At 47.5% G+C, this 25,730-nt stretch overlaps 1 protein-coding gene across 3 annotated transcripts; it reads left to right on the top strand.

The window, feature by feature from the left end:
• The first annotated feature begins 8,820 nt into the window (after nucleotides 1–8,820).
• Nucleotides 8,821–21,570, top strand: LOC308584895 (uncharacterized protein). 3 transcript variants are annotated; one of them, XM_081190184.1, is made up of 4 exons: nucleotides 8,821–9,008; nucleotides 15,908–15,982; nucleotides 17,384–17,469; nucleotides 20,607–21,570. In XM_081190184.1, the coding sequence occupies exons 1-4, from the start codon at nucleotides 8,939–8,941 to the stop codon at nucleotides 20,676–20,678; spliced, it is 303 nt and encodes a 100-aa protein (XP_081046310.1). In that variant the 5' UTR covers nucleotides 8,821–8,938; the 3' UTR covers nucleotides 20,679–21,570. The 3 variants fall into 3 exon arrangements, with proteins under 3 accessions (XP_081046310.1, XP_081046308.1, XP_081046309.1); XM_081190182.1 differs by lacking the exon at nucleotides 8,821–9,008 and adding an exon at nucleotides 12,827–14,921; XM_081190183.1 differs by lacking the exon at nucleotides 8,821–9,008 and adding an exon at nucleotides 12,829–14,921 and having other exon boundaries at nucleotides 15,920–15,982.
• Nucleotides 21,571–25,730: the final 4,160 nt, after the last annotated feature.

The following is a 25,730-nucleotide window of genomic DNA, read 5'->3' as shown; positions in this document are numbered from 1 at the left end:
TTCGTGCACCCCGCGCGGGCGCGGAGCCCAAGGGCGAGGGGACTACAGATCCCGGCAGCCCCCGCGCCGGGGACGGAGGGGGAGAGGCCGGGTGCAGGGATGGAGGGACGGGTGGGCGAGCGAGTGAGTGAGTGGCAGCCGCCAAGCCTTGGCCGAGAGCCAGGAAGGGCCTCCCCGGAGGAGGAGGAGGGAGGCGCAGAGCGGGAGGGAGGGAGGGAACCCCAGGGGTCATCTAGTGACGGCGCCCCAATCGAAAATTTGACTTAAAAAAAAAAATCTTTCGGATTTTTTAATTTTTCCCGCGGCACACCAGGCAACATCTCGCGGCACACTAGTGTGCCGCGGAACAGTGGTTGGGAAACACTGATCTACAGGGTGGCAATTTCTTGGGTTACACCCCTTCTGTGATGTATGTATGATGTTTCTGTCGGTGGTCTTGATCTACAGGGTGGCAATTTCAAAAGTCTTTATAAGGCCTTGCGCGCCATTTTTCTGGGTTCCTCTTCCTCTCCTGCGTGTGAGGGGAGCACCCTCTTGCAACAGATCAATAAAGATCAGGCTTACGAGCTGCTTTGCTTCTCAATATTCTCTGGTTGGCCTCTCCTACCAACAGGAAACCTATGTAAGGACTCTATATGGGCTCTTGGATACCCCATAAGGGGAAAGGGCAATTTTTGTTTACAACACCACCACCCTCCATTCATCCCCTCCCCCGGCATGGGCGGGGGCAGGGGGGCAGCTGTCCCCCCAACCAAGTAAATAAATAAAAATACTTAAGTAAAATTAAAAATGGTAGAAAGATTTTGACAGGTTTTTCTGAGCACTTGGGCTCAAAAGAAAGTAATTTAAAACAGCTGTTGTTGAGAAATTTCATTCTGAATCTGCTGCACAGAGCAAGACAGAGGATGGCGTCAGGTGGGTGTCCTGCCAACCCCCCCCCCCGAACATAAATCGCCCATGCCCCCGGGCAGTAGGCCTGTGGCTACTGGTAGCAGTGAGGGGCAAATGGGGCTTCTCCACCTGGGAAGGTAGCCCAGATAGAAGAAGGAAAACTCGCAGGGCATCTTCAGGAAGAAAAGGCTAAGGGGCAGATTCTACACCAGTGCTTCTCAACCGGGGGCCATGTGGCCCCCTGCTCCCCCAGATATTCCAATGGGGCCACAGATAAAATTATATAATTTATATTGTAATAAACAAAATCTGCCCTTATTCCCTTACAGTCCTTTGCAGGTTCTCCATTGGTCGGAGAAAAGAACAGAGGCCAACCAGAGAATATTGAGAAGCAAAGCAGCTAGTAAGCCTGATCTTTATTGATCTGTTGCAACAGGGTTCCCCCTTCACACGCAGGAAAGGAGGAGGACCCCGAACAAAGGCGTGCCTGCCCTTATATAGACATTTTAAATTCCCTGCCCTGGAGCTCCAGACCACCCCTCCATACATCATACATATATCACTGAAGGGGTGTAAGCCAAGACCACCCCCCACAAACATCATACCTACATCACAGAAAAGGTGGTCTACAACAGAAATTTGAATGTTGTTGTTTTTCCTGCCTGCCAAGTTATCTGAAAATGCCTTATCTGATTGCCTTTCCTGGTAGTCTGCCCATTCCTTTGAGATGGTGATTACCCAATTCCTGAGACAATGGGAAGGTTCCCTCGCCTCCTCCCTCCTTGCAGAGAAAACATTTGGTCCGTTTGGGAGTCAAAATGGTTTCAGGGCGGTCCTCCTGTGCTGCTCTAGACATGTGGTCCACACATCTATGTATGTGCTTGGTTGGTACATTTATGAACATTATTTATATATATATATATATATATATGCAGGTTTTGGTATCTTCGGGTGTCTTCCCGTGTAACTCTTACACGGGAAGACACCCGAAGATACCAAAACCTGCATTCCTGTACCCGTGAAAATCTACGAAAGCAAATATATATATATATATATATATATATATATATATATATATATATATATATGACCTTAATTTTTTAATCTCAATATAATTATAGAAATTATGAATAAAACATGTTCGGTTTACAAACAAAATAGCTACCTTTCTACTGGAAGGACGGGATGGGGGGCACAAGAAGAAAACAAGGTCAGAAGGGGGCCATGGTCGGAAAAAGGTTGAGAAAAAACGGCGTTACACAAATTCAGAATGGAGGCCCTAAGATAGTGGGGTGGCGCCTTGTTCGCCTCCTTCCTGCAACTCCTGCAGCCAAGCTGGTGCCAAACATCTTGCTCTGCTTTCCTTTGGACGCGGACTGCCTTTGTTGTGGACTGCCCAGGCTTGTGTCCCAGGGAGGACACTTCAGGGCTGCTGGCGCTGCTGGGAGCTGGAATCCCAAAACATCTGGAGGATCCGCACCACTGCAATGTTTACAACAAGAGGAAGTGGAAGGAATTCAAGAATTCAACAATTCAAGAAGGACACTGACAAACTGGAACGTGTCCAGAGGAGGGCAACCCAAATGGTCAAATGCCTGGAAACGATGCCTTATGAGGAACGGCTAAGGGAGCTGGGCATGTTTAGCCTGGAGAAGAGGAGGTTAAGGGGTGATATGATAGCCATGTTCAAATATATAAAAGGATGTCACATAGAGGAGGGAGAAAGGTTGTTTTCTGCTGCTCCAGAGAAGCGGACACGGAGCAATGGATCCAAACTACAAGAAAGAAGATTCCACCTAAACATTAGGAAGAACTTCCTGACAGTAAGAGCTGTTCGACAGTGGCATTTGCTGCCAAGGAGTGTGGTGGAGTCTCCTCCTTTGGAGGTCTTTAAGCAGAGGCTTGACAACCATATGTCAGGAGTGCTCTGATGGTGTTTCCTGCTTGGCAGGGGGTTGGACTCGATGGCCCTTGTGGTCTCTTCCAACTCTATGATTCTATGATTCTATGAATTTGTGGGCCGTGTAATAAACAAAAATCTGCCCTTATTCCCTTATGCGGGACGCAAAAGCCCTTAGAGAGTCCGTTGTAGGTTCTCCATCGGTTGGACAATATAACAGAGGCCAACCAGAGAATATTGAGAAGCAAAGCAGCTTGTAAGCCTGATCTTTATTGAACTGTTGCAACAGGGTGCCCCCTTCACAAGCAGGAGGACCCCAAACAAAAGTATGCCCGCCCTTATATAGACATTTTAAATTGCCCGCCCTGGAGTCCAAGACCACCCCCAGAAATATCATACATCACAGAAGGAGTGTAGCTCAAGACCACCCCCCAGATACATCATACCTACATCACAGAAAGGGCGGTCTACAGCAGAAATCTGAGTGCGTTGTTTATCTCCTGTCTGGCAGGTTACCTGTTAATGCTTACTTGATTGGATACCCTGGGGAGCCTGGCCAGTCTTTTGTAGTGACAAATACTTAGTTCCTGAGCCAGGTCACAGGCTCACCCTATTCATACACAGACATACCCTTAAGACAGGATTTGTGAATGAAGAGACAATGGGGAGGCTTTTCCATTTTCCTTTGACCTTGCAGAGAAAACGTTTGGTCAGTTTGGGAGCCAAAATGGCTCCAGGGCTGCCGTTCTGTGCTGCCTCAAACATGTGGCCCATACATTTATGTACCTGTTTGCCTGGCAAATCCATGAACATTTATTATTTATATAAGATCTTATTTTTTTTATTTCAACCAAGTTGCCACCCCATATCCCATTGTCTGAAATATTGGTGTTTGTGGGAGAGTGGCAACCATGGGCACACACACACACACACACACACACACACACACACACACACACACACACTGTGTAGTCAGAGGCTAACCATGCTAAGATAAACAATTAAACAGCCACCACATGGCATACGATTGCGTGAGTTCGAAGGTGCTGTGGCGTTGGACATTGTATCAGTTGATTATTCTACAGATCTGCTGATCCGCTGTGATAAATAAGTATTGTAAACAGGCTGTCTGGCAAGGAGGTGGATATTCACCCTTGCCCGTAATGCCTCCCATCTCTGGAATGAGGAACCTGGCACAGGGGCACGATTTACAGTAAAGGTTGGCCTTTTGTGCATGAACAGGAACGGAGCAGGGGGGGGGGAGGAAGTGAGGTCTCTAAAAACAAACTCCAAAGATGGGAAATCCCAGCCATGCAGGTTTTGCTCATTAGTCTAACAGCCGAGGCCTTGCTGAGAACACAGTGTAACCAGGAAGGCCATTTTGAAATTGGGAACTGGTACATGCGCACAGACACACACACAGACAACAGGAGCCAACTCCTGGGGCTGAGGTCCCTTTGGGGCCCCCCATAAAATATTTGAAGGGGTCGGTCCCCCCAAGTTGATGGGCATTGCCATTCAAAGGGTGTGCTTGCACCACATCTTGTGACAGATCATGGAGGTCCCCCCTGCCCCCCATATTTTATTCAAGGTGGCACCCTTGCATGGAAAGGGCCTTCCTGTTTGGGTCTGCTTGGGAAAGTGTTTTTTGGGGAAGCCATTTTCCCAAAGATGAGCAAATCCACTTGGGACGTTGTGGCTTGTAATATCTGCTTGTTTTACTTTGGTGTTTCAGTCAGTTTTGTTCTGCATGTAAACCATAAATAATAAACCGAATAAGGACCTGCAGAAATTCACAGGATAGTATGTAACTGGGTTTTACTCAGAGTAAAGGTAGAGGTAAAGGGACCCCTGACCATTAGGTCCAGTCGTGACCGACTCTGGGGTTGTGGCACTTATCTCGCTTTACTTACTGAGGGAGCCGGTGTACAGCTTTCGGGTCGTGTGGCCAGCATGACTAAGCCGCTTCTGGTGAACCAAAGCAGCGCACGGAAACGCTGTTTACCTTCCCGCCGGAGCAGTACCTATCTACTTGCACTTTGACGTGCTTTCGAACTGGGACCGAGCAATGGGAGCTCACCCCGTTGTGGGGATTCAAATTGCCAACCTTCTGATCGGCAAGTCCTAGGCTCTGAGGTTGAACCCACAGCACCACCCACGTCCCTTTACTCAGAGTAGTCCCATGTAAATTAATAAGTATGACTAAGTTGGGCCCATTCATTTCAATGGGTCGGCTCTGAGTAGTGCATAGTTGTATCTATTGGCTATTCAGCATCTTACTTAAACGTCATCTAGACCCAGTATTGTAACATACACCCTTTCATATCGCTAATACCTGACTACTGATCCTCTGCTAAGCGTAGCCGGCACTCATGATGCACAGAGTTTCATTAAAGCCACAAAGCCCATCCAATTGGAGAACAGCCTTTACCAAAGGTGTCATGGGCTTTGAAGACACTCGAACTCAGAACACAAGGGAGAAATGTGCTAAGAGGAAGGCATGCTTGGCAAATCCACACCGTGATCAACTCCTGCCTGGAAACCTATGTCCCCACTGTGGAAGGATGTGTGGATCCAGAACTGGCCTCCACAGTCACTTACGGACTCATTGTTAAAACTGTGTTTATGGAAGACAAGGCTGATCGCCGAAGAATTGATGCTTTTGAATTATGGTGCTGGAGAAAACTCTTGAGAATCCCATGGACTGCAAGAAGATCAAACCTCTCCATTCTGAAGGAAATCAGCCCTGAGTGCTCACTGGAAGGACAGATCCTGAAGCTGAGGCTCCAAGACTTTGGCCACCTCAGGAGAAGAGAAGACTCCTTGGAAAAGACCCCGATGTTGGGAAAGATGGAGGGCAAAAGGAGAAGGGGACGACAGAGGACGAGATGGTTGGACAGTGTTCTCGAAGCTACCAGCATGAGTTTGACCAAACTGCGGGAGGCAGTGGAAGACAGGAGTGCCTGGCGTGCTCTGGTCTATGGGGTCACGAAGAGTCGGAGACGACTAAACAACAACAACAACAAACAAGGGATTGCAGAAGAAGATGACTACTGATCCTGTTACCTCCTCTCCTTCCTGGCACCAGCCCCATCTGTCCCATCTGTATTGACAATTTCAAAGGCAAGGCCTGGAAACGATGCCTTATGAGGAACGGCTAAGGGAGCTGGGCATGTTTAGCCTAGAGAAGAGGAGGTTAAGGGGTGATATGATAGCCATGTTCAAATATATAAAAGGATGTCACATAGAGGAGGGAGAAAGGTTGTTTTCTGCTGCTCCAGAGAAGCGGACACGGAGCAATGGATCCAAACTACAAGAAAGAAGATTCCACCTAAACATTAGGAAGAACTTCCTGACAGTAAGAGCTGTTTGACAGTGGAATTTGCTGCCAAGGAGTGTGGTGGAGTCTCCTCCTTTGGAGGTCTTTAAGCAGAGGCTTGACAACCATATGTCAGGAGTGCTCTGATGGTGTTTCCTGCTTGGCAGGGGGTTGGACTCGATGGCCCTTGTGGTCTCTTCCAATTCTATGATTCTATGAATTCTATGATTCTATGATTCCCCTTAAACTTCTGAGAATTTAGAATGTCCATGAACATATCTCCCCACCATCTGAGTCAATGGCAGCAACCATCTAAACCTGGCACTCTCTCAGCCAATAGCTAGAAAGACTTCCGACAAAACAGCCTCTCTTTTCCACAGGCTTTTGGCCTGCTTTTACCTGCCAATTTGACAAAAGAGGGTGGGGATGAGGATTTGCATGGCCTGGGTCTGATCCAGTACTGGGGCTTTTCCTTCTATGCACACCCCAATCCACCCCCCCCTTCTGAACCAAAACTCCAGTTCCGCCTATCGACAACATAGTGAGGAATTTAGTCCCTGGAGACCTGGTTAGATTGCAAGAGATTTGTCTCCTGTCAGGCCAGCTCAGGAGATTCATCACTGCTAATCTCTCTGCTCTAATCAAATAGGACTTGGGTTCCGCTTTTGAGTGACAGAATTAATGTGAAGAATTAATCTCCTGAAACTCGGAGCTTAAGATCAGCTGAGCCTGCTAAATGGCAAAGAGGTCCCAGCAGAGACAGGGCTGACGTATCTGTCGGCTGAAGACACAAGTCTGGGCTCTGGATTTGGAATTCAGCAATATGGGAAGATGTTGACAATACGCCTTATAGCATTTATGTTTTCTCATTTTTCCAGTCTTCAGTTCTCCACATTTCAACACCAGTTTGCATTAAAAGAAAAAATCCTCATGCAAATTAATCAGCATTTGAGTGCTATTTTCTCATATACACATTTTTGAATGCACTTTTTGCCTAATACATATTTTTTTGCAGTATGATTTACCCTAATACAGTGGTTCTGAAACGGAGTGTGCATTCAATGAAGAAAAAAAATCTTAATAAAACAATAAACACCACCACTGCTTGTGTGAGCAGTTCTATAAGATTTTGCCCTTAAACAGGAAAAACAATGCAAAGTGGCTTCTAAGCGTGTTTTTCAATGATTTCCTCTCAGCACCGAGCAACCACTGCTGCTAATGCCTGTTAAGTTGTGGGTGAACATATCAGATGACACAGCGATTCTTCAAACAGCTCTTGTTTATTCACAGGCCAGAACAGAACTGAACTGAAGGGTTCAGCCAGCCTGCTTATAAAGAGCTCTACTACAACGCAACTGTAACCACTTTGCGTAACTATCCAATCACTGAATATCACTTTCAATCCCTTATTTGCATATGTGGACCTGAGTGAAAACTATCTACAATATCCCCCTGCTGGCCCAGGGTGAGAACTTCAGTACATAACAATGCCCCTCCATACAGATCTGGATTTAGGGGACTGGCTTCCAGTGAGATGATATGGCATTTAGACAGACACAAACACTGGTGTCTCTAATTTTCAGCGACCAGCTGCTCCACCAGGACAACCTCTGAGGCTTCCTGGCCATGCTAGGCATTTGCTGTGCTTGATCTTCAAATTGGATTCCATCTCTGCCGTATTAAGCAGTTGGTCCCTTACCTTTCTCGCCCTGATCTGGCCACTGTGATCCATGCGACGGTCACCTCCAGGCTTGATTATTGTAACTCGCTCTACGTGGGGCTGCCCTTGAGACTGACCCAGAAACTACAGCGGGTGCAGAATGCTGCGGCGAGGCTCCTTACGGGGTCTCTGCCGTGGGAGCATATTCATCCAGTGCTTTACCAACTGCACTGGCTCCCGGTGGAGTATAGGGTCAGGTTTAAGGTGCTGGTTTTGACCTTTAAAGCCCTCTGCAGCCTAGGACCCTCGTACCTACGGGACTGCCTCTCCTGGTATGCCCCACAGAGGACCTTAAAGTCCACAAATAACAATACTTTGGAGGTCCCAAGCCTCAAGGAGGTTAGATTGATCTCAACTAGGGCCAGGGCCTTTTCAGTACTGGCCCCGACTTGGTGGAACGCTCTGTCACAAGAGACCAGGGCCCTGCGGGACTTGACATCTTTCCGCAGGGCCTGCAAGACAGAGCTGTTCCGCCTGCCCTTTGGTTTGGACTCAGTCTGACCCTTATGTTTCCTTCCCCTTATGCTTTTGATCCATGGGCTACTTTTAAAACGAGGCTGCATTTTAAATTGCATTTTAACCTGTATTTTAAATTGGGGTTTTCTTTCCTATTATGTTTTTACTGTAATTTTACTGGTGTTATCTGCCCTGAGCCCGGCTCTGGCCGGGGAGGGCGGGGTATAAATAAAATTTATTATTATTATTATTATTATTATTATTATTATTATTATTATTATTATTATAAATGACAATTCCCTACGATATAATCTTAGAATTGTAGAGTTGGACAGGGACCCCTAAGGATCATCCAGTCCAGCCCCCTGCTTAAAAACCTCCAGTGAAGGAGAGTCCCCCACTTTCCATGGGAGTCCGTTCCGCTGTCAAACAGCTCTTACAGTGAGAGAGCTATTCAAAGGCTTTGGAGCAAAAAAAAGGGAGCAGGTTTTGGGCACTCCACCCTCCAACTGTCTTTCAAACCAGGAAACCGTGCCAAGGAAGTAAACCAACAGCAAGGATTTCTCGAAGCACCACTTGTGGACTCACAACACACAGAGCGGACCGGGCTGCTGGTCCCAGATTGGAAGGGCAAGCAAGTAGCACTGCCGGAATGGGCTGCTATCATTTCCCTGTGGTGCCCCTTTTATTACTGTGTCTTCCCTGCTGCACCTGGACCCATGGTGAGTGACTGCTGCCAAGTCTCACTGACTAATGCATAGCAACGTGTTGGGGGGGGGGGAAGAAAGGTGGCTTTGGAGGGAAGCTGGAGTTCCAGAACCAGCCAAATCCTTGCGTTGGTTCATACACGAATCAGCTGTTAATAACCCTTGGCCAAAGAAAGCAAAAACCGTAGGAATGGAAACGTGTGTTTTTGTGGCTCGTGTAAAAACATGGGCGCAGAATTACTCAAGATCAGCGAAAAACTAGGCAGCTTGTCCCTTGTACCACGAGGAGTAGCTCATAACTTTCAGCTAGAAGGTGCATGAAATGCTTCTGCAGGGACAGCAATGCAGCTAAAATAGGCAGAGAAGAAACCAGTTCACAACAGAACCATCTTCCTGGCTCAGTTCTGTCTGTGGCATATTTTACTTCCACTGCGCCATGCTCCCTAGGGATTTTAGCCACTTTGGGAACTGAATAGCACCACGGTTGTATTTTCCTTTCCTTTCCTGGGAGCTGTTGAAATACGCTGGAGTGTTGTAACAGGCAAAGCCCCAGGGTACTTTGGACCCTGCGCAGTGTCGAAACTGCTGCTGCTGCTGCTTTCTCTTTTTGGCATGGATTCTAAGGCTTGCCTCTAAGGCTTGCTTCAGGAATCTCTTTTGAACAGTTGGGTGCATGTCAATTTCATATCGGTTTCTTCTCTAGTTGTTCTCTGGCGAGGAGGGAAGGCATGCAAATTGAGGGTAAGCAACTGGAAGCCCGGGGCCAAATCTGCCCCCACCTGAGGTGTCCACTTGTCCACCTGTTGCACAGTTGCCAGTGTAGAGACAAGTGTGGTGTGCGGATGGAGCAGTAGCTGAAATCCAAGCAGGATAACCCGGGTGTAGCCCGGGGGCTTTCTATCATCCCTTCCTAATAGCGTCCCTCGCATTCAGCTGGTTGCTGACCTTAAAGGTAAAGGGACCCCTGACCAATTAGGTCCAGTCGTGGCTGACTCTGGGGTTGCAGCGCTCATCTCACTTTATTGGCCGAGGGAGCCGGCGTACAGCTTCCGGGTCATGTGGCCAGCATGACTAAGCCGCTTCTGGCGAACCAGAGCAGCGCACGGAAATGCCGTTTATCTTCCCACCGGAGCGGTACCTATTTATCTACTTGCACTTGATATGCTTTCAAACTGCTAGATTGGCAGGAGCAGGGACCGAGCAACGGGAGCGCACCCTGTCGCGGGGATTCGAACTACCAACCTTCTGATCGGCAAGTCCTAGGCTCTGTGGTTTAACCCACAGCACCACCCACGTCCATGGTTGCTGACCTTGGGATTCAGCAAATGGCCTAAGAACAATAGTAGCTGTAGCACAACTAAAAAGATAGGGGGCTTCTTTATATTAAGAGAGCAATTGATCCATGAGACTCAACACTGCCTACACTGGCTGGCAGTGGCTCTCCAGGTTGCAGATTGGGATCCCTTGGAGATCTTCCTGGGGACACCAGGGATTGAACCTGGGATCTCCTGAATGCAAAGCGGATGCTCTAACCCTGAGCTGCACTCGTTCCCAAGCTATGCTAGCAGAAATCTTTATTATTAGCATTAAACAAGCCAGTATACAACCGTGAGCGTTTCATAGGAAGTACACAAACAGCTGTCTACTCAGAAGCAGCTCACAGTTTAAGGCAGACAAACGGAGAGAAACTGAGGGATTGATGATTCTGAGGGTAAGCCAAAGGCCATGCAGGGAAATGTGGGTTTTAAGGGGAGTTTTGAAGGAAGGGAGGTGCTAAACTACAGGGGATCCCAGTGAGAGACACAAAGGGATGCTTATAATCCATAAATATTTTCAGAAGAAAACAATCTTTTTAAAAAAGGTTGCTGAGCTGGGGTGCAAACTGTGTGAAGGATGTTGCCGTATCCCATGTCAGAATTTTTGTCTGTCTAGTCAAGTATGGAATTCTAAAAGAAATTTTCAGTTTCTGGAGAAGGCGAGCTCTATCTGTGCCACAGTGCAGAACTCGATCTCACTTCTCTTCCTCCCCAGGTGCAGCCACAGTTCACTCTGCCTTCACAACGAGCTCCAGTCTCACCTCCACACCACAGACAAATGCAACAGAGAAGTCCACCGTTCCATTGCTAAGCAGTTCCACCACACACCCCTCAACAACAGGGACTGCCCCAAGTCCTGACCCATCATCCTCTTCAGAAGACAGTAGCTCAACGCTGGCAGTATCCTACAGTTCAGAAGAAGCCACATCTGCAGAAGAAACCGCCACCCCAGCAACAGTTCATCCTTCATCCTATCCTGGTGGAACGAGCACTGAGCCCACACCTTTTATCCAAAGAAGTGCAGTCACTCCAACAGAGTTCATTTCCCCATCACTAGCTAAGACCACGGATGAAAGTACCACCACTACTGGCACACCGCCAGAAAAGACCACGTCAACAGGCCTCTCTTCCACCACCCCAACGAGGTCCAGTAGCACTGAGCCAACACTCAGCCAACAACCAACGTTCCTCTTCTCTTCACTGCATGATTTGACAGCTATCACTGGCACTTCAGAAGCTGGAATCACGGATTCTACTACTTTGGAAGAAGAAACAAGCCCTACAGTCCTATCTTCAGCCTCTCAAGACAAAGCCACACCCATCACAGACTCTGTTGCTACTTTGCATACCATAACCACAGCCAAAAGCATTGCCACCCCCAGCACTGGAGCAGAAAGATCTGTGCAGGCATCTATCTCTTCCACAGAACACCCCCCGATCTTCAGCTCCACTGTAGAAGTCACCTCCACAGCCCTTCCATCCACACTCTCAACTGTTCCCCCTCCATCCACATTCCCTTCTGCAGCCCTGCAGTCCCACACCAACTCACCTCGGACAGTTGCCGCTGGCAGTTCAACATCTGGAATGGCCACCAGCCCTGGTGCTTTAGGTGATGTGGCTAGCAGCCCTACACCTGAAATCCCAGAAGCCACCAGCACTATGATAGTAGAAACTAGCTCAAGATCCCAATCGCTAGCTCCTCAAGACATAACCACATTCGAAACCACAAAGCATAGGAAACTGACTTCAGCGGAGGAGGCCACCACTGCTTTTTCAGAAGTGACCATCAGCCCTGCAGAAAAAACTGCCACCCCAACAACAGTTCATCCTTCATCCTATCCTGGTGAAATGAGCACTGACCTCACACCTTTTATCCAAAGAAGTGCAGCCGCTTCAACAGAGTTCATTTCCCCATCACTAGCTAAGACCACGGATGAAAGTACCACCACTACTGATACACCGCCAGAAAAGACCACGTCAACAGGCCTCTCTTCCACCACCACATCAACTGAAATCACAGGTCAAACAGCGAGGTCCAGGAGCACTGGGCCAACACTCAGCCAACAACCAACAACATTCCTCTTCTCTTCACTGCATGATTCGACAGCTATCACTGGCACTTCAGAAGCTGGAATCACGGATTCTACTACTTTGGAAGAAGAAACAAGCCCTACAGTCCTATCTTCAGCCTCTCAAGACAAAGCCATGCCCATCACAGAATCTGTTGCTACTTTGCATACCATAACCACAGCCAAAAGCATTGCCACCCCCAGCACTGGAGCAGAAAGATCCATGCAGGCATCTGTCTCTTCCACAGAACATCCACCGATCTTCAGCTCCACTGTAGATGTCACCTCCACAGCCCTTGCATCCACACTCTCAGCTGTTCCCCCTCCATCCACATTCCCTTCTGCACCCCTGCAGTCCCACACCAACTCACCTCGGACAGTTGCCGCTGGCAGTTCAACATCTGGAATGACCACCAGCCCTGGTGCTTTAAGTGATGTGGCTAGCAGCCCTACACCTGAAATCCCAGAAGCCACCAGTACTATGATAGTAGAAACTAGCTCAAGATCCCAATCGCTAGCTCCTCAAGACATAACCACATTCACATTCAAAACCACAAAGCGTAGAGAACTGACTTCAGCGGAGGAGACCACCACTGCTTTTTCAGAAGTGACCATCAGCCCTGCAGAAAAAACCGCCACCCCAGCAGCAGTTCATCCTTCATCCTATCCTGGTGAAATGAGCACTGACCTCACACCTTTTATCCAAAGAAGTGCAGTCACTCCAACAGAATCACTAGCTAAGACCACGGATGAAAGTACCACCACTGCTGGCACACTGCCAGAAGAGACCACGTCAACAGGACTCTCTTCCACCACCCCATCAACTGAAATCACAGGTCAAACAGCGAGGTCCAGTAGTACTGCTCCAGAAGTAACACTCAGCCAAAAACCAGCCAAAAACCAACCAATGTTCATCAGCATTGCAGTAGAAGACAATAGGCCAACACAGCTGGCATCCCACAGTCCAGAAAAAGCCACATCTGCAGAAGGAACCACCACCCCAACAACAGCTCCTTCTTCCCATCCTGGTGAAACCACCTCTGAGCTCACAACTTTTATCCAAAGTTATCAAGCCACTTCGACAGCACTCCTGTCCCCATCACTAGCTGCAACCAAGGGTGAAAGTAGTATCCCTGTTGTCACATCGCCAAAACAGACCACATCAACCACAACTGAGCTCACAGCCACAACTGGAAGCTCCCCTGCCCTCACCTCAGGACCGCAGATGACTTTCACAACTACCTCCAGAGGTGAAGCTTTGTCTACCACCAGTAAAACTGCCAGGGTCACTTCAACAGTTGCTTCTTCCACTATTTCACTGCTCCAAACCACAACAAGCAGCCCCAGTCTCACTACTACAGCACCAAAGGCAAGCTCAGCAGCCCAACCCACCACCTCATTGCTAAGCACATTGGCAGCCACGGCAGCTGAGCCCTCCACATCCGAAACTGCTGTGACTGCCACAAGGCTCAACACTTTGTCAGTCTCCAGTCCGTCTTCCTCTCCAGGTAAATCCACAGCTCAGCTCACAACCGTTGCAGCACACAGTTCTCTCTCACCAACTGAAACAACATCTGAAACCGGCACTCCAGCAGTTGTGACTTTCAGCACGACAGAAGAGATCACCACCTCCATTAGCAGTGCAGTAGAAGACAATAGCTCAACGCTGCCAGTATCCTACGGCACAGAAGAAGCCACATTTGCAGAAGGAACCACCATCCCCAAAACAGTTCATCCTTCTTATCCTGGTGAAACGAGCGTTGAGCCTACATCTTTTATCCAAAGAAGTGCAGTCACTCCAACAGAATCACTAGCTAAGACCACGGATGAAAGTACCACCACTACTGGTACACCGCCAGAAGAGACCACGTCAACAGGCCTCTCTTCCACCACCCCATCAACTGAAATCACAGGTCAAACAGCGAGGTCCAGGAGCACTGTTCCAGACGTAACACTCAGCCAACAACCAACTATGTTCATCAGCACTGCAGTAGAAGACAATAGGTCAACACTGCTGGCATCCCACAGTCCAGAAAAAGCCACATTTGCAGAAGGAACCTCCATCCCAAAAACGGTTCCTTCTTCCCATCCTGGTGAAACCACCTCTGAGCTCACAACTTTTATCCAAAGTTATCAAGCCACTTCAACAGCACTCCTCTCCCCATCACTAGCTGCAACCAAGGGTGAAGGTGGCATCCCTGTTGTCACATCGCCAAAACAGACCACATCAACCACAACTGAGCTCACAACCACAACTGGAAGTTCCCCTGCCCTCACCCCAGGACCACAGATGACCTTTGCAACCACCTCCAGAGGTGAAGCTTCATCTACCACCAGTAAAACTGCCAGGGTCACTTCAACAGTTGCTTCTTCCACCATTTCACTGCTCAAAACCACTACAGCACCAAAGACAAATTCCAGAGCGAAACCCACCGCCTCACGGCAAGCTACCACACTAACCACAAATGTCACAAGGACAACTGGCGTCAATACATCGTCAACAAAGGTGACCAAAATTATTCAGCGTCCAATTTCAGCGCCAGGTAAGCATACTGACTTTGACATTCATCTGAACAGGGGAGACTCACACAAGCAGGGGTGCTGACTTGAATACAATATTGGGGGGCAGTTAAGTTCTGCCCAACAGAATTGATCACATGATGTGGCTCACACTCACCATTTGAATGGCAGTGACCGTCAACCCTTGGGAGGGGAAGCCCCCTCAAACATTTGGGGTGTGTGTGAAGGGACTTCGGCCCCTGGGAGTTGGCTCCTAGGCACACAAGTACAGTGGTACCTCAGGTTAAGAACTTAATTCGTTCTGGAGGTCCGTTCTTTACCTGAAACTGTTCTTAACCTGAGGTACCACTTTAGCTAATGGGGCCTCCCGCTGCCACCGATTTCTGTTCTCATCCTGAAGCAAAGTTCTTAACCCGAGGTACAATTTCTGGTGTAGCGGAGTCTGTAACCTGAAGCGTCTGTAACCTGAAGTGTATGCATTTTGAGCTAGGCGGCAGAGCGGGAAGGAATGCAAGTATCTGTAGGCTGAGATAACTGCCCTGGGATCATATATACTCTGCGGTATATAAATTTAACAAACAGACAAATAAGGCTCGCTTTATCCTAACCCTAAGAAGTGGGTTTATTGAACATTCACCTTGCGCAGAACATAAACAGGGGTCAGACTACATCTGGTTTTTATCAAAATTGTTGTTGTTGTTGTTATTGTTATTATTATTATTAATCTTTTTTACCAAGGTAAGTAACTCAAAGCAACTTATAATATATTAACAAACACATACATCATCATCATCATCATCATCATTATTATTATTATTATTATTTCTGCATGGGAGGGAGTCTCACAACTGGGGCAGTACCACAGAGAAGGGTCTACTCATGTTCCCCACAAGCAGCCCCTCTCCCTAGTCTCAGCAGGGCCTGGGCTGGGTGATGGGGCCAACGTATGTGGGAGGGGCTGGATCTTTTGCAAGGAAAGAGCTGACTTGTCTTCTTGTGGCTCCTTCAGCTCCTTCCGCAGCTCCAGGTGGAACCAAGAGGCCCCCGCCAAGGCCTTCCTGCCCTTCTCTACCTCCAGATACAGGTAAGCTCTTGTCATCCAGGGACTGAAGCATCCTGTGTCGCTCTTCCTAAATCTCACCTGACTTTGCAATTTCTCTTCCTGCTTCCTTGCCCTGACGGGACGTGGGGTAGTTGAATGCCTCCCGTCGTGAAAAGCAGGATATAAATGTCATAAATAAATAAAGTACAGTGGTGCCCCGCAAGACGAATGCCTCGCAAGACGAAAAACTCGCTAGACGAAAGGGTTTTCCGTTTTTTGAGTCGTTCCCCAAGACGAATTTCCCTATGGGCTTGCTTCGCAAGACGATATGTCTTGCGAGTTCTTGCGAGTTTGTTTCCTTTTTCTTAAAGCCGCTAAGCCGTTAATAGCCGCTGTCAGAGGCTGCCTCAGGTCTCAGCTCACAAAAGACCAACGCCAAGCTCTTCTTATATACAAGGATGTTTATTGCAGTTCATTATTGGTTCCACAACCGAGGCGTGCAGCCCCGCGTCTCTTAGCCTAGACATTTGGAGTCCCCTCTGAATCGGTCCCGCCCCTACACCAGCTTAAGAGGCTTGTGCTAGACCACCGCTTCCTGTCTTTCCTTTTCCGCAGGGTCTTTCTGCCCCCCTGGGTCCCTTCCCTCCTGCTCTCTCCTGAAGCGGATCCCTCAGATGCCTGTTCCCCCCTCCTTCGTGCTTTGGGGCCAGGCTCCTCCTCCGGGCTCTCTCCATTTCCGCGCGCCTCCACACTTGAACTTGGCGCGCGTTCGCTACCCCTGACCTTCCTCTTGACACTTACACTACTCCCTGTACTACTCTCCGCCTCTTCCGGCAGGACGTTCTGCCCCGATCTCCTTCCCCTGTCTCCTTCCTGCTCCGCTCCGTGTGTCACACTGGGAACCCCCCTCTCTTCCCTTCGTTCCTGCTGGGAAGCCGGCCCCGATCTCCCACTCCCACTCGGGGTTTCCCTGCTGCTTCCCTGCTCCTGGCAGGTCCCCCCTGTGACCCCCCTTGTCCTGACTAGGGGCGCCCCCTCCTGAGAATCCTCCGATTCACTTGAGAGACTCATGGAAGATCTCAAGTCATTGTCATCCTCTTCCTCACTGTCCTGGGATTCTTCCTCGTCGCTCTCCGTCTCCTCCCTCACCTGTGCCTCTGTCTCTGAACCCCTGACAGCCGCTAAGCCGCTAAGCCATTATTAGCCGCTAAGCCGCTAATAGCCGTGCTTCGCAAGACAAAAAAACCGCAAGACGAAGAGACTCGCGGAATGGATTAATTTCGTCTTGCGAGGCACCACTGTAATTAAATGACAGGCATTTATACAAAGACACATGATGTGTAGAAAAGGTTTTTCTTCCTGTCTGCTAATTCTGGGACTTGTGGCTGAACTTATGCAGAAAAGGAACAAATGTGGTTTGTGTGTGATTTTCTCCTCTGGCAGGTGGGACCCAGGTCATCTTGTCAATGGGCTTGACCACTTCCCTGAATATCTCTGACCCCACAACCCAAGAGATGGTTTTGAACAAGGTGAGGGTTCATTGTTATTGTACGGAGTCCTCCAGGCAACTTCTGATTTAACATGGAGCGATTTTAAGGGCTTGGTAACCATAATATCAGCTCTGTTTGGATCAGTCATCATTCCTTCTCTTAGTAATAATGTGATAATGTTTTCTGAAAGATTTAGTCTGAATCTGAGTGGCCAATGGCCACTGACTTTGTAGGGCTTTTTATTGCCATTATTATTACTAAACAGTCTCAAAATATCTGTGGGATGTAAGCAATTTTGAAGTAAGGGTTCACATCCAAGCCAAAAGATTACAGGATGTATTCTTCTTTCTTTGGTGATCACTCGTAGCCGAGTAAGATTGTCTTCCATGAACACGGTCTTAATAGTGAGTCCGTAAGTGACTGTGGAGGCCAGTTCTGGATCCACACGTCCTTCCATAGTGGGGACATAGGTTTCCAGGTGAGAATTGATCATGGTGTGGATTTGCCAAGCGTGCCTTCCTCTTAGCGCGTTTCTCCCTTTCGTCCTGAGTTCGAGGGTCTTCAAAGCCCATGATACCTTAGGTAAAGGCTGTTCTCCAACTGGAACACTTGCAGGCCAGTGTTTCCCAGTTATTGGTGTTTATACTACAGTTTTTTAGATTTGCCTTGAGACAGTTTTTAAACCTCTTTTGTTGACCACCAGCATTACACTTTCCGTTTTTAAGTTTGGAATAGAGCAGTTGCTTTGGAAGACGGTAATCAGGCAACCGAACAACGTGACCGGTCCAACAAAGTTGATGTTGAAGAACCATTGCTTCGACACTGGTGATCAGAGAGAGGGGCTTGCAGTATTAACACCCCAACAGAGCTTGCTTTTGCCATTAGTGACAGTTTTGGATCTATCACAGAGCAAGCAGGTTGCTGTTTCCCCAGCTTCCAGGCTGCTTTGCATACCACTCTGGCTATTGCCCTCTTACCTAGCAGTTGGCTGAGCGGGGTGGAGAAAAGGACCACTCGATAGCCTGGCAGAAGCCATCACTTAGGACTCAGCTACATTGGTCAAAAAAAGTTTTGGATGCGTTATAAACATGCAAAACCAGATAGCACCAGAGAGCAAAAAAATTTAATGTGTTTTTTACATAGCGTTTCCCCCTCCTTTTGTTGCAATGATTTAATTTCTGACTTATTTACAGCATTTTTTTCCTGCATGAAGATCAGCCCTTAGTTGAAGCTCTCTCAATTTAGCTAATTCTTTTTTTAAAAAAAAGATATTTATTGAAGTTTTACAAATTATATCAAACAAACCAATACACAAACACAAACAAAAAAAGAACAAGTATAATTTCAGAACCTTATTTTCTTAAAACTTACTTCACCGACCTCCTCATACCTCCCCTTTCTGCATTCCCATTTTAAAAATTTAGTTCAGCAAATCCTCACCCTTAATTTTATCTAATTGTCAACCTTTCTTTTCTTTTAACTTAATCTTTACAGCTGTACTCCATTTAATTTTTAAAGCCGCCTCATTCTAACACACATTGATTTTGCAATATTTCTTAAGATAGTTCTTAAATTTCTTCCAATCTTCTTCCGCCGTCTCTCTTCCCTGGTATCGGATTCTGCCAGTCATTTCTGCCAATCCCATATAGTCAATCACCTTCATCTGCCATTCTTCCAAGGTGGGTAGGTCTTGTGTCTTCCAATACTTTGCGATGAGTATTCTTGCTGCTGTTGTAGCATACATAAAGAATGTTCTGTCTTTCTTTGGCACCAATTGGCTGACAATGCCCAGGAGAAAGGCCTCTGGTTTCTTAAGGAAGGTATATTTAAATACCTTTTTCATTTCATTATATATCATTTCCCAGAAAGCCTTAATCCTTGGGCACGTCCACCAAAGGTGAAAGAATGTACCTTCAGTTTCTTTACATTTCCAACATTTATTATCAGGCAGATGATAAATTTTTGAAAGCTTGACTGGGGTCATGTACCACCTATAAATCATTTTAATAATATTTCCCTTTAAGGCATTACATGCCGTAAATTTCATACCTGTGGTCCATAACTGTTCCCAGTCAGCAAACATAATATTATGTCCAACATCTTGTGCCCATTTAATCATAGCTGATTTCACCGTTTCATCCTGTGTATTCCATTTCAACAGCAAGTTATACATTCTTGACAAGTTCTTAGTATTGGGTTCTAACAATTCTGTTTCTAATTTTGATTTTTCCACCTGGAAGCCAATTTTCCTGTCCAACTTATAAACCTCCATTATTTGATAATAATGGAGCCAATCTCTCACTTTGTCTTTCAATTTTTCAAAACTCTGCAATTTCGATTTGTCTCCTTCTTGTTCCAGGATTTCCCAATATTTCGGCCATTTGTCAATTTAGCTAATTCTTTGGGGACGCTGATGAGGACTCGTAAGTGGCCAGCTAAGTTCGTTGTCTTACAAAGAAATTTGTCTGACCCATTCAGTAAACTCCTCTGTTAGATTGTAACCTGCCTGGTTATAGGATCCCAGTAACTGGAAAGATTTCAGGGCCTCATCCAGACTGAACCCCACCCCACCCTGAACTCACCACGTCATCTTTAAATGCTGATACAGTGGTACCTCGGGTTAAGTACTTAATACGTTTTGGAGGTCCGTTCTTAACCTGAAACTGTTCTTAACCTGAAGCACCACTTTAGCTAAAGGGGCCTCCTGCTGCCGCCGCGCCGCCGGAGCACGATTTCTGTTCTCATCCTGAAACAAGGTTCTTAACCTGAAGCACTATTTCTGGGTTAGCGGAGTCTGTAACCTGAAGCGTATGTAACCCGAAGCATATGCGACCTGAGGTACCACTGTACAGTAGTACCTCTGGTTGCGAATGGGATCTGTTCAAGAGGCCAGTTCGCAACATGAAAAGAGCGCAACCCGCAGCAGCACGTCTGTGCACGTGCGGGTCACGATTCAGTGCTTCTGCGCATGACGTTATTTTGTGCATCTGCGCATGCGTGAGCGGGGAAACCCGGAAGTAACCCTTTCCGGTACTTCCGGTTCACCGCGGGACGTAACCTGAAAGAACGTAACCTGAAGCAAACGTAACATGAGGTATGACTGTATCCTTAACATGAATTCATATATCTTATTCATTTCCCCACCCCCACCCCTGTGTTTGTCTTTTCCTCTCCAGCTGAGTCACGACCTGAACGCCAACTTCCCCTGCGCTGCCTTCAGTGTGAAATGGATAGAGCAGATGAAGTAAAGCTCTGAAAGACTCACGGCAGCCGCTGGCTGATCAGAAATGAAGGCAGGATGAGCCCCACTAAAGGAGGAGGAGAGATTCTGTAGCAGCTGAGCTCCAGTTCTGATACCAGAGTGTGAACTGATTCTGTTTTTCCATCACATGCAAATGGATATCTCTAAGTGCAGACCCCTTGCTTGCAAAGTTTGCTCCTTATGCTTATCTGCAAATGGGCCAGAGGGTTGGCATGGCACTGCGGTGAAGAGACTGAGCTACGTACCCAGAAGGTCGTTGGCTCAAATTTCACTCCTGCCATGAATTCACCAGGGGTCCTGAGGCAAGCCCCTTATCTTTAATGTACTGTACTGGTTGTTTTGGGTGCTATGTTGTCCTGGTCCTTCAGAAACAACCACACCCTTGCCTCGAATTGGCTAGATCCTTTTTCCTAAATAGCAAGATCTCGAATTGACTAGATCCCTTCTCTTAAATGTCAGTCACTGCTGTGACTCTTTCCATTGGCCAAAATGCTGAAATGTGAGGGAAAGCTACCATATTTTCCGCTCTATAAGACGCACCAGACCACAAGACGCACCTAGTTTTTGGAGGAGGAAAACAAGAAAAAAAATATTCTGAACCTCAGAAGCCAGAACAGCAAGAGGGATCGCTGCGCAGTGAAAGCAGCAATCCCTCTTGCTGTTCTGGCTTCTGGGATAGCTGCGCAGCCTGCATTCGCTCCATAAGACGCACACACATTTCCCCTTACTTTTTAGGAGGGAAAAAGTGAGTCTTATAGAGCAAAAAATACGGTAGTTTCTGGTGAAACTAATGAGGAAAATAGCACCTGCACATGTTGCCTCACATATCAGACGCCAGAATCTTACTTTTAATAAAAAAAATTAAAATAAAAAGTGCACATTTTTCTGTTTGAGAATTTAGGAGCGGTGCAGATTTTGAAAGGCAGCTGCATTTCAGGGACTGCAAATTAGGTAGTTTTGCATGGAAATTCAAAGTGAATCGAACTCGTCCCTCAACCCTAGAAGCCATCAAGGGGAGACGCTTTTGTGACAATTGCAGGTGTGGAGCAGCTGACCCATTAAGAGTCGCCTCAGGAGGACTGCAAAGAGCTCAGTGTCCCATCTTGTAATTTCTTCCTTATTAGAAATCCTTCTAACACCTCAGGCCATTGGTGTCCTGCTCAACGCTTCAGGAGTTTGCTAACTCTGTGACGCCACCGCAAGTATCCAGTTCATTAATTTGGAAAGCTGTTTGGAGGGCTTGAAGGCAATCCTCCGCTCTGTGCCCCCCCTCGCCAAATGCCAGGTTGCATAACAGCTTAGTCACCTATTAACTCTTTAATCAGCTTGGTAAAATCAGCCTAATAGACCTTTGTGCAGCTGAATTTGGTTAAATGTCACCTTGGAGGAAAGTCAAATGCTTTGTGGTGGTAGCTCCAGATTTCGAAAAGAAGTTCGGGGAAGATATCTGAGAGAGGCTTCCCAAACTGAATCAATGAGGATCATCACAGAAGGTCCTCAACTCATGGGATGCCCACGGTTTTCCATGGGGAAGAGGCAGGGGAATATCTGCATGGGATATATTTTCCCTAGGGAAACTCACATGCTTGTGGGCTGTGGACCTAGATTCATTGTCTCAATCAACAGCTATGGGGTCTTTTCCTTCCCATACGTTTCCAAGCACAATTCAAAGTGTTGGTGTTGACCTTTAAAGCCCTAAACAGCCTCGGTCCAGTATGGACCTGAAGGAGCGTCTCCACCCCCATCGTCCAGCCCGGACACTCAGGTCCAGCTCCAAGGGTCTTCTGGTGTTAACCTCACTGCAAGATGTGAAGCTACAGTGAACCAGGCAGAGGGCCTTCTTGGTAGTGGCACCCTCCCATCAGATGGCAAGAAGATGAGAAATTATATCACATTTAGGGAAACATCTGAAGGCAGCCGTTTTTAAGATTTGCTTTTTTATTATGTTTTTATATATGCTGGAAGCTGCCCAGAGTGGCTAGGGAAACCTAGTCAGATGGGCAGGGTACAAATAATAAAATTATTATTATTATTATTATTGTTTATTATTTATTCAGTTCTTTCATGAACCAGTTTTGAAAAGCCAAATTCTATCAAAGAGAGCAAAAGAGGCACATTTTATCGCTGTTTTTAAATGGCATATTGGTTATGAATTGCATTCAGGTGCATTTTCCTGTTGTAAGTTGTTATGAATCGCTCCCCCGCCCCCATAGAATATGACAAACAAATAAACCAATCTGGCGCTAGGTGAAAATAAATTGGAGACTTGCATTTAACCAAGGAAGGTGCCCCCTAGTAAGAATCTTCTCTGCCATCCTTCAGGAGAATTCTCCCAGCCTTCTGGTCTGGCTCCAAAACATGCACACTGAGGTCCAGCGCCGAGGGCCTTCTGGCGGTTCCCTCCCTGCAAGAAGTGAAGTTACAGGGAACCAGGCAGAGGGCCTTGTCAGTGGTGGCACCCGCCCTGTGGAATGCCCTCCCATCAGATGTCAAGGAAATAAATAACTATCTGACTCTTAGAAGACATCTGAAGGCAGCCCTGTTTAGGGAAGCTTTTAATATTTGATGTTTTATTGCATGATGATGATGATGTTGTTCAGAGTATACCCGGAGGAGCATCTCCACCCCCCTTGCTCAGCCTGGACACTCAGATCTATCTCCGAGGGTCTTCTGGGGTTAACCTCACCGTGAGAAGTGAGGTTACAGGGAACCAGGCAGAGGGCCTTCTTGGTGGTGGCACCCGCCCTGTAGAACGCCCTCCCATTAAATGTCAAGGAAATAAACAACTACCTGACTCTTAGAAGACATCTGAAGGCAGCCCTGTACAGGGAAGTCTTTTAAGTTTGATGTTTTATCATGTTTTTAATATTCTGTTGGGAGCCACCCAGAGTGACTGGGCAAACCCGGCCAGATGGGCGGGGTACAAATAATATTTATTTATTTATTTATTCATACATACATACATACCCCGCCCATCTGGTGTCCCCAGCCACTCTGGGCGGCTTCCAACATAATATTAAAATACAATAGTCTATTAAACATTAAACGCTTCCCTAAACAGAGCTGCCTTCAGATGTCTTCTAAAAGTCTGGTAGTTGTTTTTCTCTTTGACATCTGGTGGGAGGGCGTTCCACAGGGTGGGTGCCACCACCGAGAAGGCCCTCTGCCTGGTTCCCTGTAACTTGGCTTCTCGCAGGGATTCACCTCCTCCAGAAGCCTGTTTGGCTGCTCCTGCAGGCCAATCAGGTTGCTGATTCACTTCATCCAGGAGCCTGATTGGTTGCTCCTGCAGGCCAATCAGGTTGCTGATTCACTCCCAACTGGAGCTGGATTGGGTGGCTCCTGCGGACCAATCAGACTGCTGCATTCTGGATCCTATTGATCTAGGATACAGCTCAGTACATCAGTGTAAATTTCCATCGATCTAAACCTTGCAAAATTCTTTTGATAGCAGCGAGGAGCTGCTGTGACGTTTGCCCCGCTCACAAGGTGTGCCTGTTATCAGTGATGCTGCCTTTTCCTGGCTGGTGACATAATGCCCTCTCTTTCCCTTCACAAGACGCGGCCAAGGCGTTTGTTCCAGCTGAGTGGAGAGCCCTTAATGACCCACGGTCTGTGACCTCATCAGCAGAGTTAATGGGCCGTGTGGGCACTGGCAGAATTAGCATGTTTATATCTCTGAGGCTCCTCAAGTGTGACCAGAGGCCCACTGAACATTCCTGGCCCTCTTGGAGTGGGCGATGCTTGCAAGCAGGAGCGACTGGCAGCTGGCATGCATGCCAAGCTGGTCTTCCCGGACCCCCTTCTGCGTTTTGGGGATTCTCAAGGGTCCCCCAGCAAAATGTGACGCCTGTTCTAGCTGTTTGGAAACCACATCCCGGGGAGTTATCGGCAGAGGTGCGCCGAGGGTCCCTTGGCAAGGAGCTGTATCTGCGCGCACACACACACACACACACACACACACACACACACACACAGAAAATCACTTTACCCCACTAGCCAAATTAGAAATTACTGCATCTTACAAGACCCAAGTACTTGAAGGATCCTGAGTTAGGGTAAGAGGAGGAGGAAGGGAGGAAAAATTGCACGCCTTTGTGATGTGGTGTAAGAAGGATGAGAAGCTTCTGCATTTGACCTTTCCACGATAGTGGGGTACACATATGCGTCATACAACCCAGAGTCTGATAGGTGATTTTAGTGCCCCTGACTGGGGCACTGGTTTTGCCAACCCCTAGCTTGCCGATCAGAAGGTCGGCGGTTTGAATCCCTGCGACAGCATGAGCTCCTGTTGCTCGGTCCCTGCTCCTGCCAACCTAGCAGTTCGAAAGCACGTCAAAGTGCAAGTAGATAAATAGGTACCGCTCCGGCAGGAAGGTAAACGGCGTTTCCGTGCGCTGCTCCGGTTTGCCAGAAGTGGCTTAGTCATGCTGGCCACATGACCCGGAAGCTGTACGCCGGCTCCCTCAGCCAATAAAGCGAGATGAGTGCCGCAACCCCAGAGTTGGCCACGACTGGACCTAATGGTCAGGGGTCCCTTTACCTTTTCCTTTAGGAGACCTTTGGCTACTGGATTCCTTGGAAGCATCTCGTGGCAGCAACGGATTTAGGGCAGGGCTCAGGGGGCGCAAAATAATAAAGAAATAAAAAACTTGAGTTATTGTGGGAATAAGCAATCAATCAAATGTTTATTACGGCCAGAGACCAGCATAAGTGGGGTGGGTACAATCATTTAAAATCCATAAAACATTTTGGAAAGCTAAGATTATTAAAACAGAAGGTATATATAAAAGACCGTTAGAACAGAAAAGAAGCGAAGAGAAGGGTTAGGAGCATTAAACGGATGTGGAAAAGCACAAAAGGTTAGTACATAAAAGTCTATAGCTATCAATTTACAAAGCACTCCAATATGACTGTTCATTAAATCTAGTTTGTGGTGCAGGTCATCAGCCAACGAGTTTTGAACATTGCTGAGCAGAACCTGGCAACACTGTACATTGTAGCAGGGTTGGTACCTCAAAGCAGCAAGGAGGTATAG

This window comes from Podarcis bocagei (assembly GCF_964188305.1).
Source record: "Podarcis bocagei genome assembly, chromosome: 4".
NCBI lineage: Eukaryota > Metazoa > Chordata > Lepidosauria > Squamata > Lacertidae > Podarcis > Podarcis bocagei.
The sequence above is the reverse complement of the archived record's forward strand: the minus strand, read 5'-3'. Positions and strand labels throughout refer to the sequence as shown.

What these genes read in the sequence shown, in the direction of transcription:
- LOC308584895 (XM_081190182.1), top strand. Translation starts at nt 12,860, where the DNA reads ATGATAGTAGAAACTAGCTCAAGATCCCAATCGCTAGCTCCTCAAGAC. An exon ending in GCGTCCAATTTCAGCGCCAG is followed by an intron (nt 14,922 to 15,907) that starts GTAAGCATACTG and finishes TGGCTCCTTCAG; the next exon opens with CTCCTTCCGCAGCTCCAGGT. An exon ending in TTCTCTACCTCCAGATACAG is followed by an intron (nt 15,983 to 17,383) that starts GTAAGCTCTTGT and finishes CTCCTCTGGCAG; the next exon opens with GTGGGACCCAGGTCATCTTG.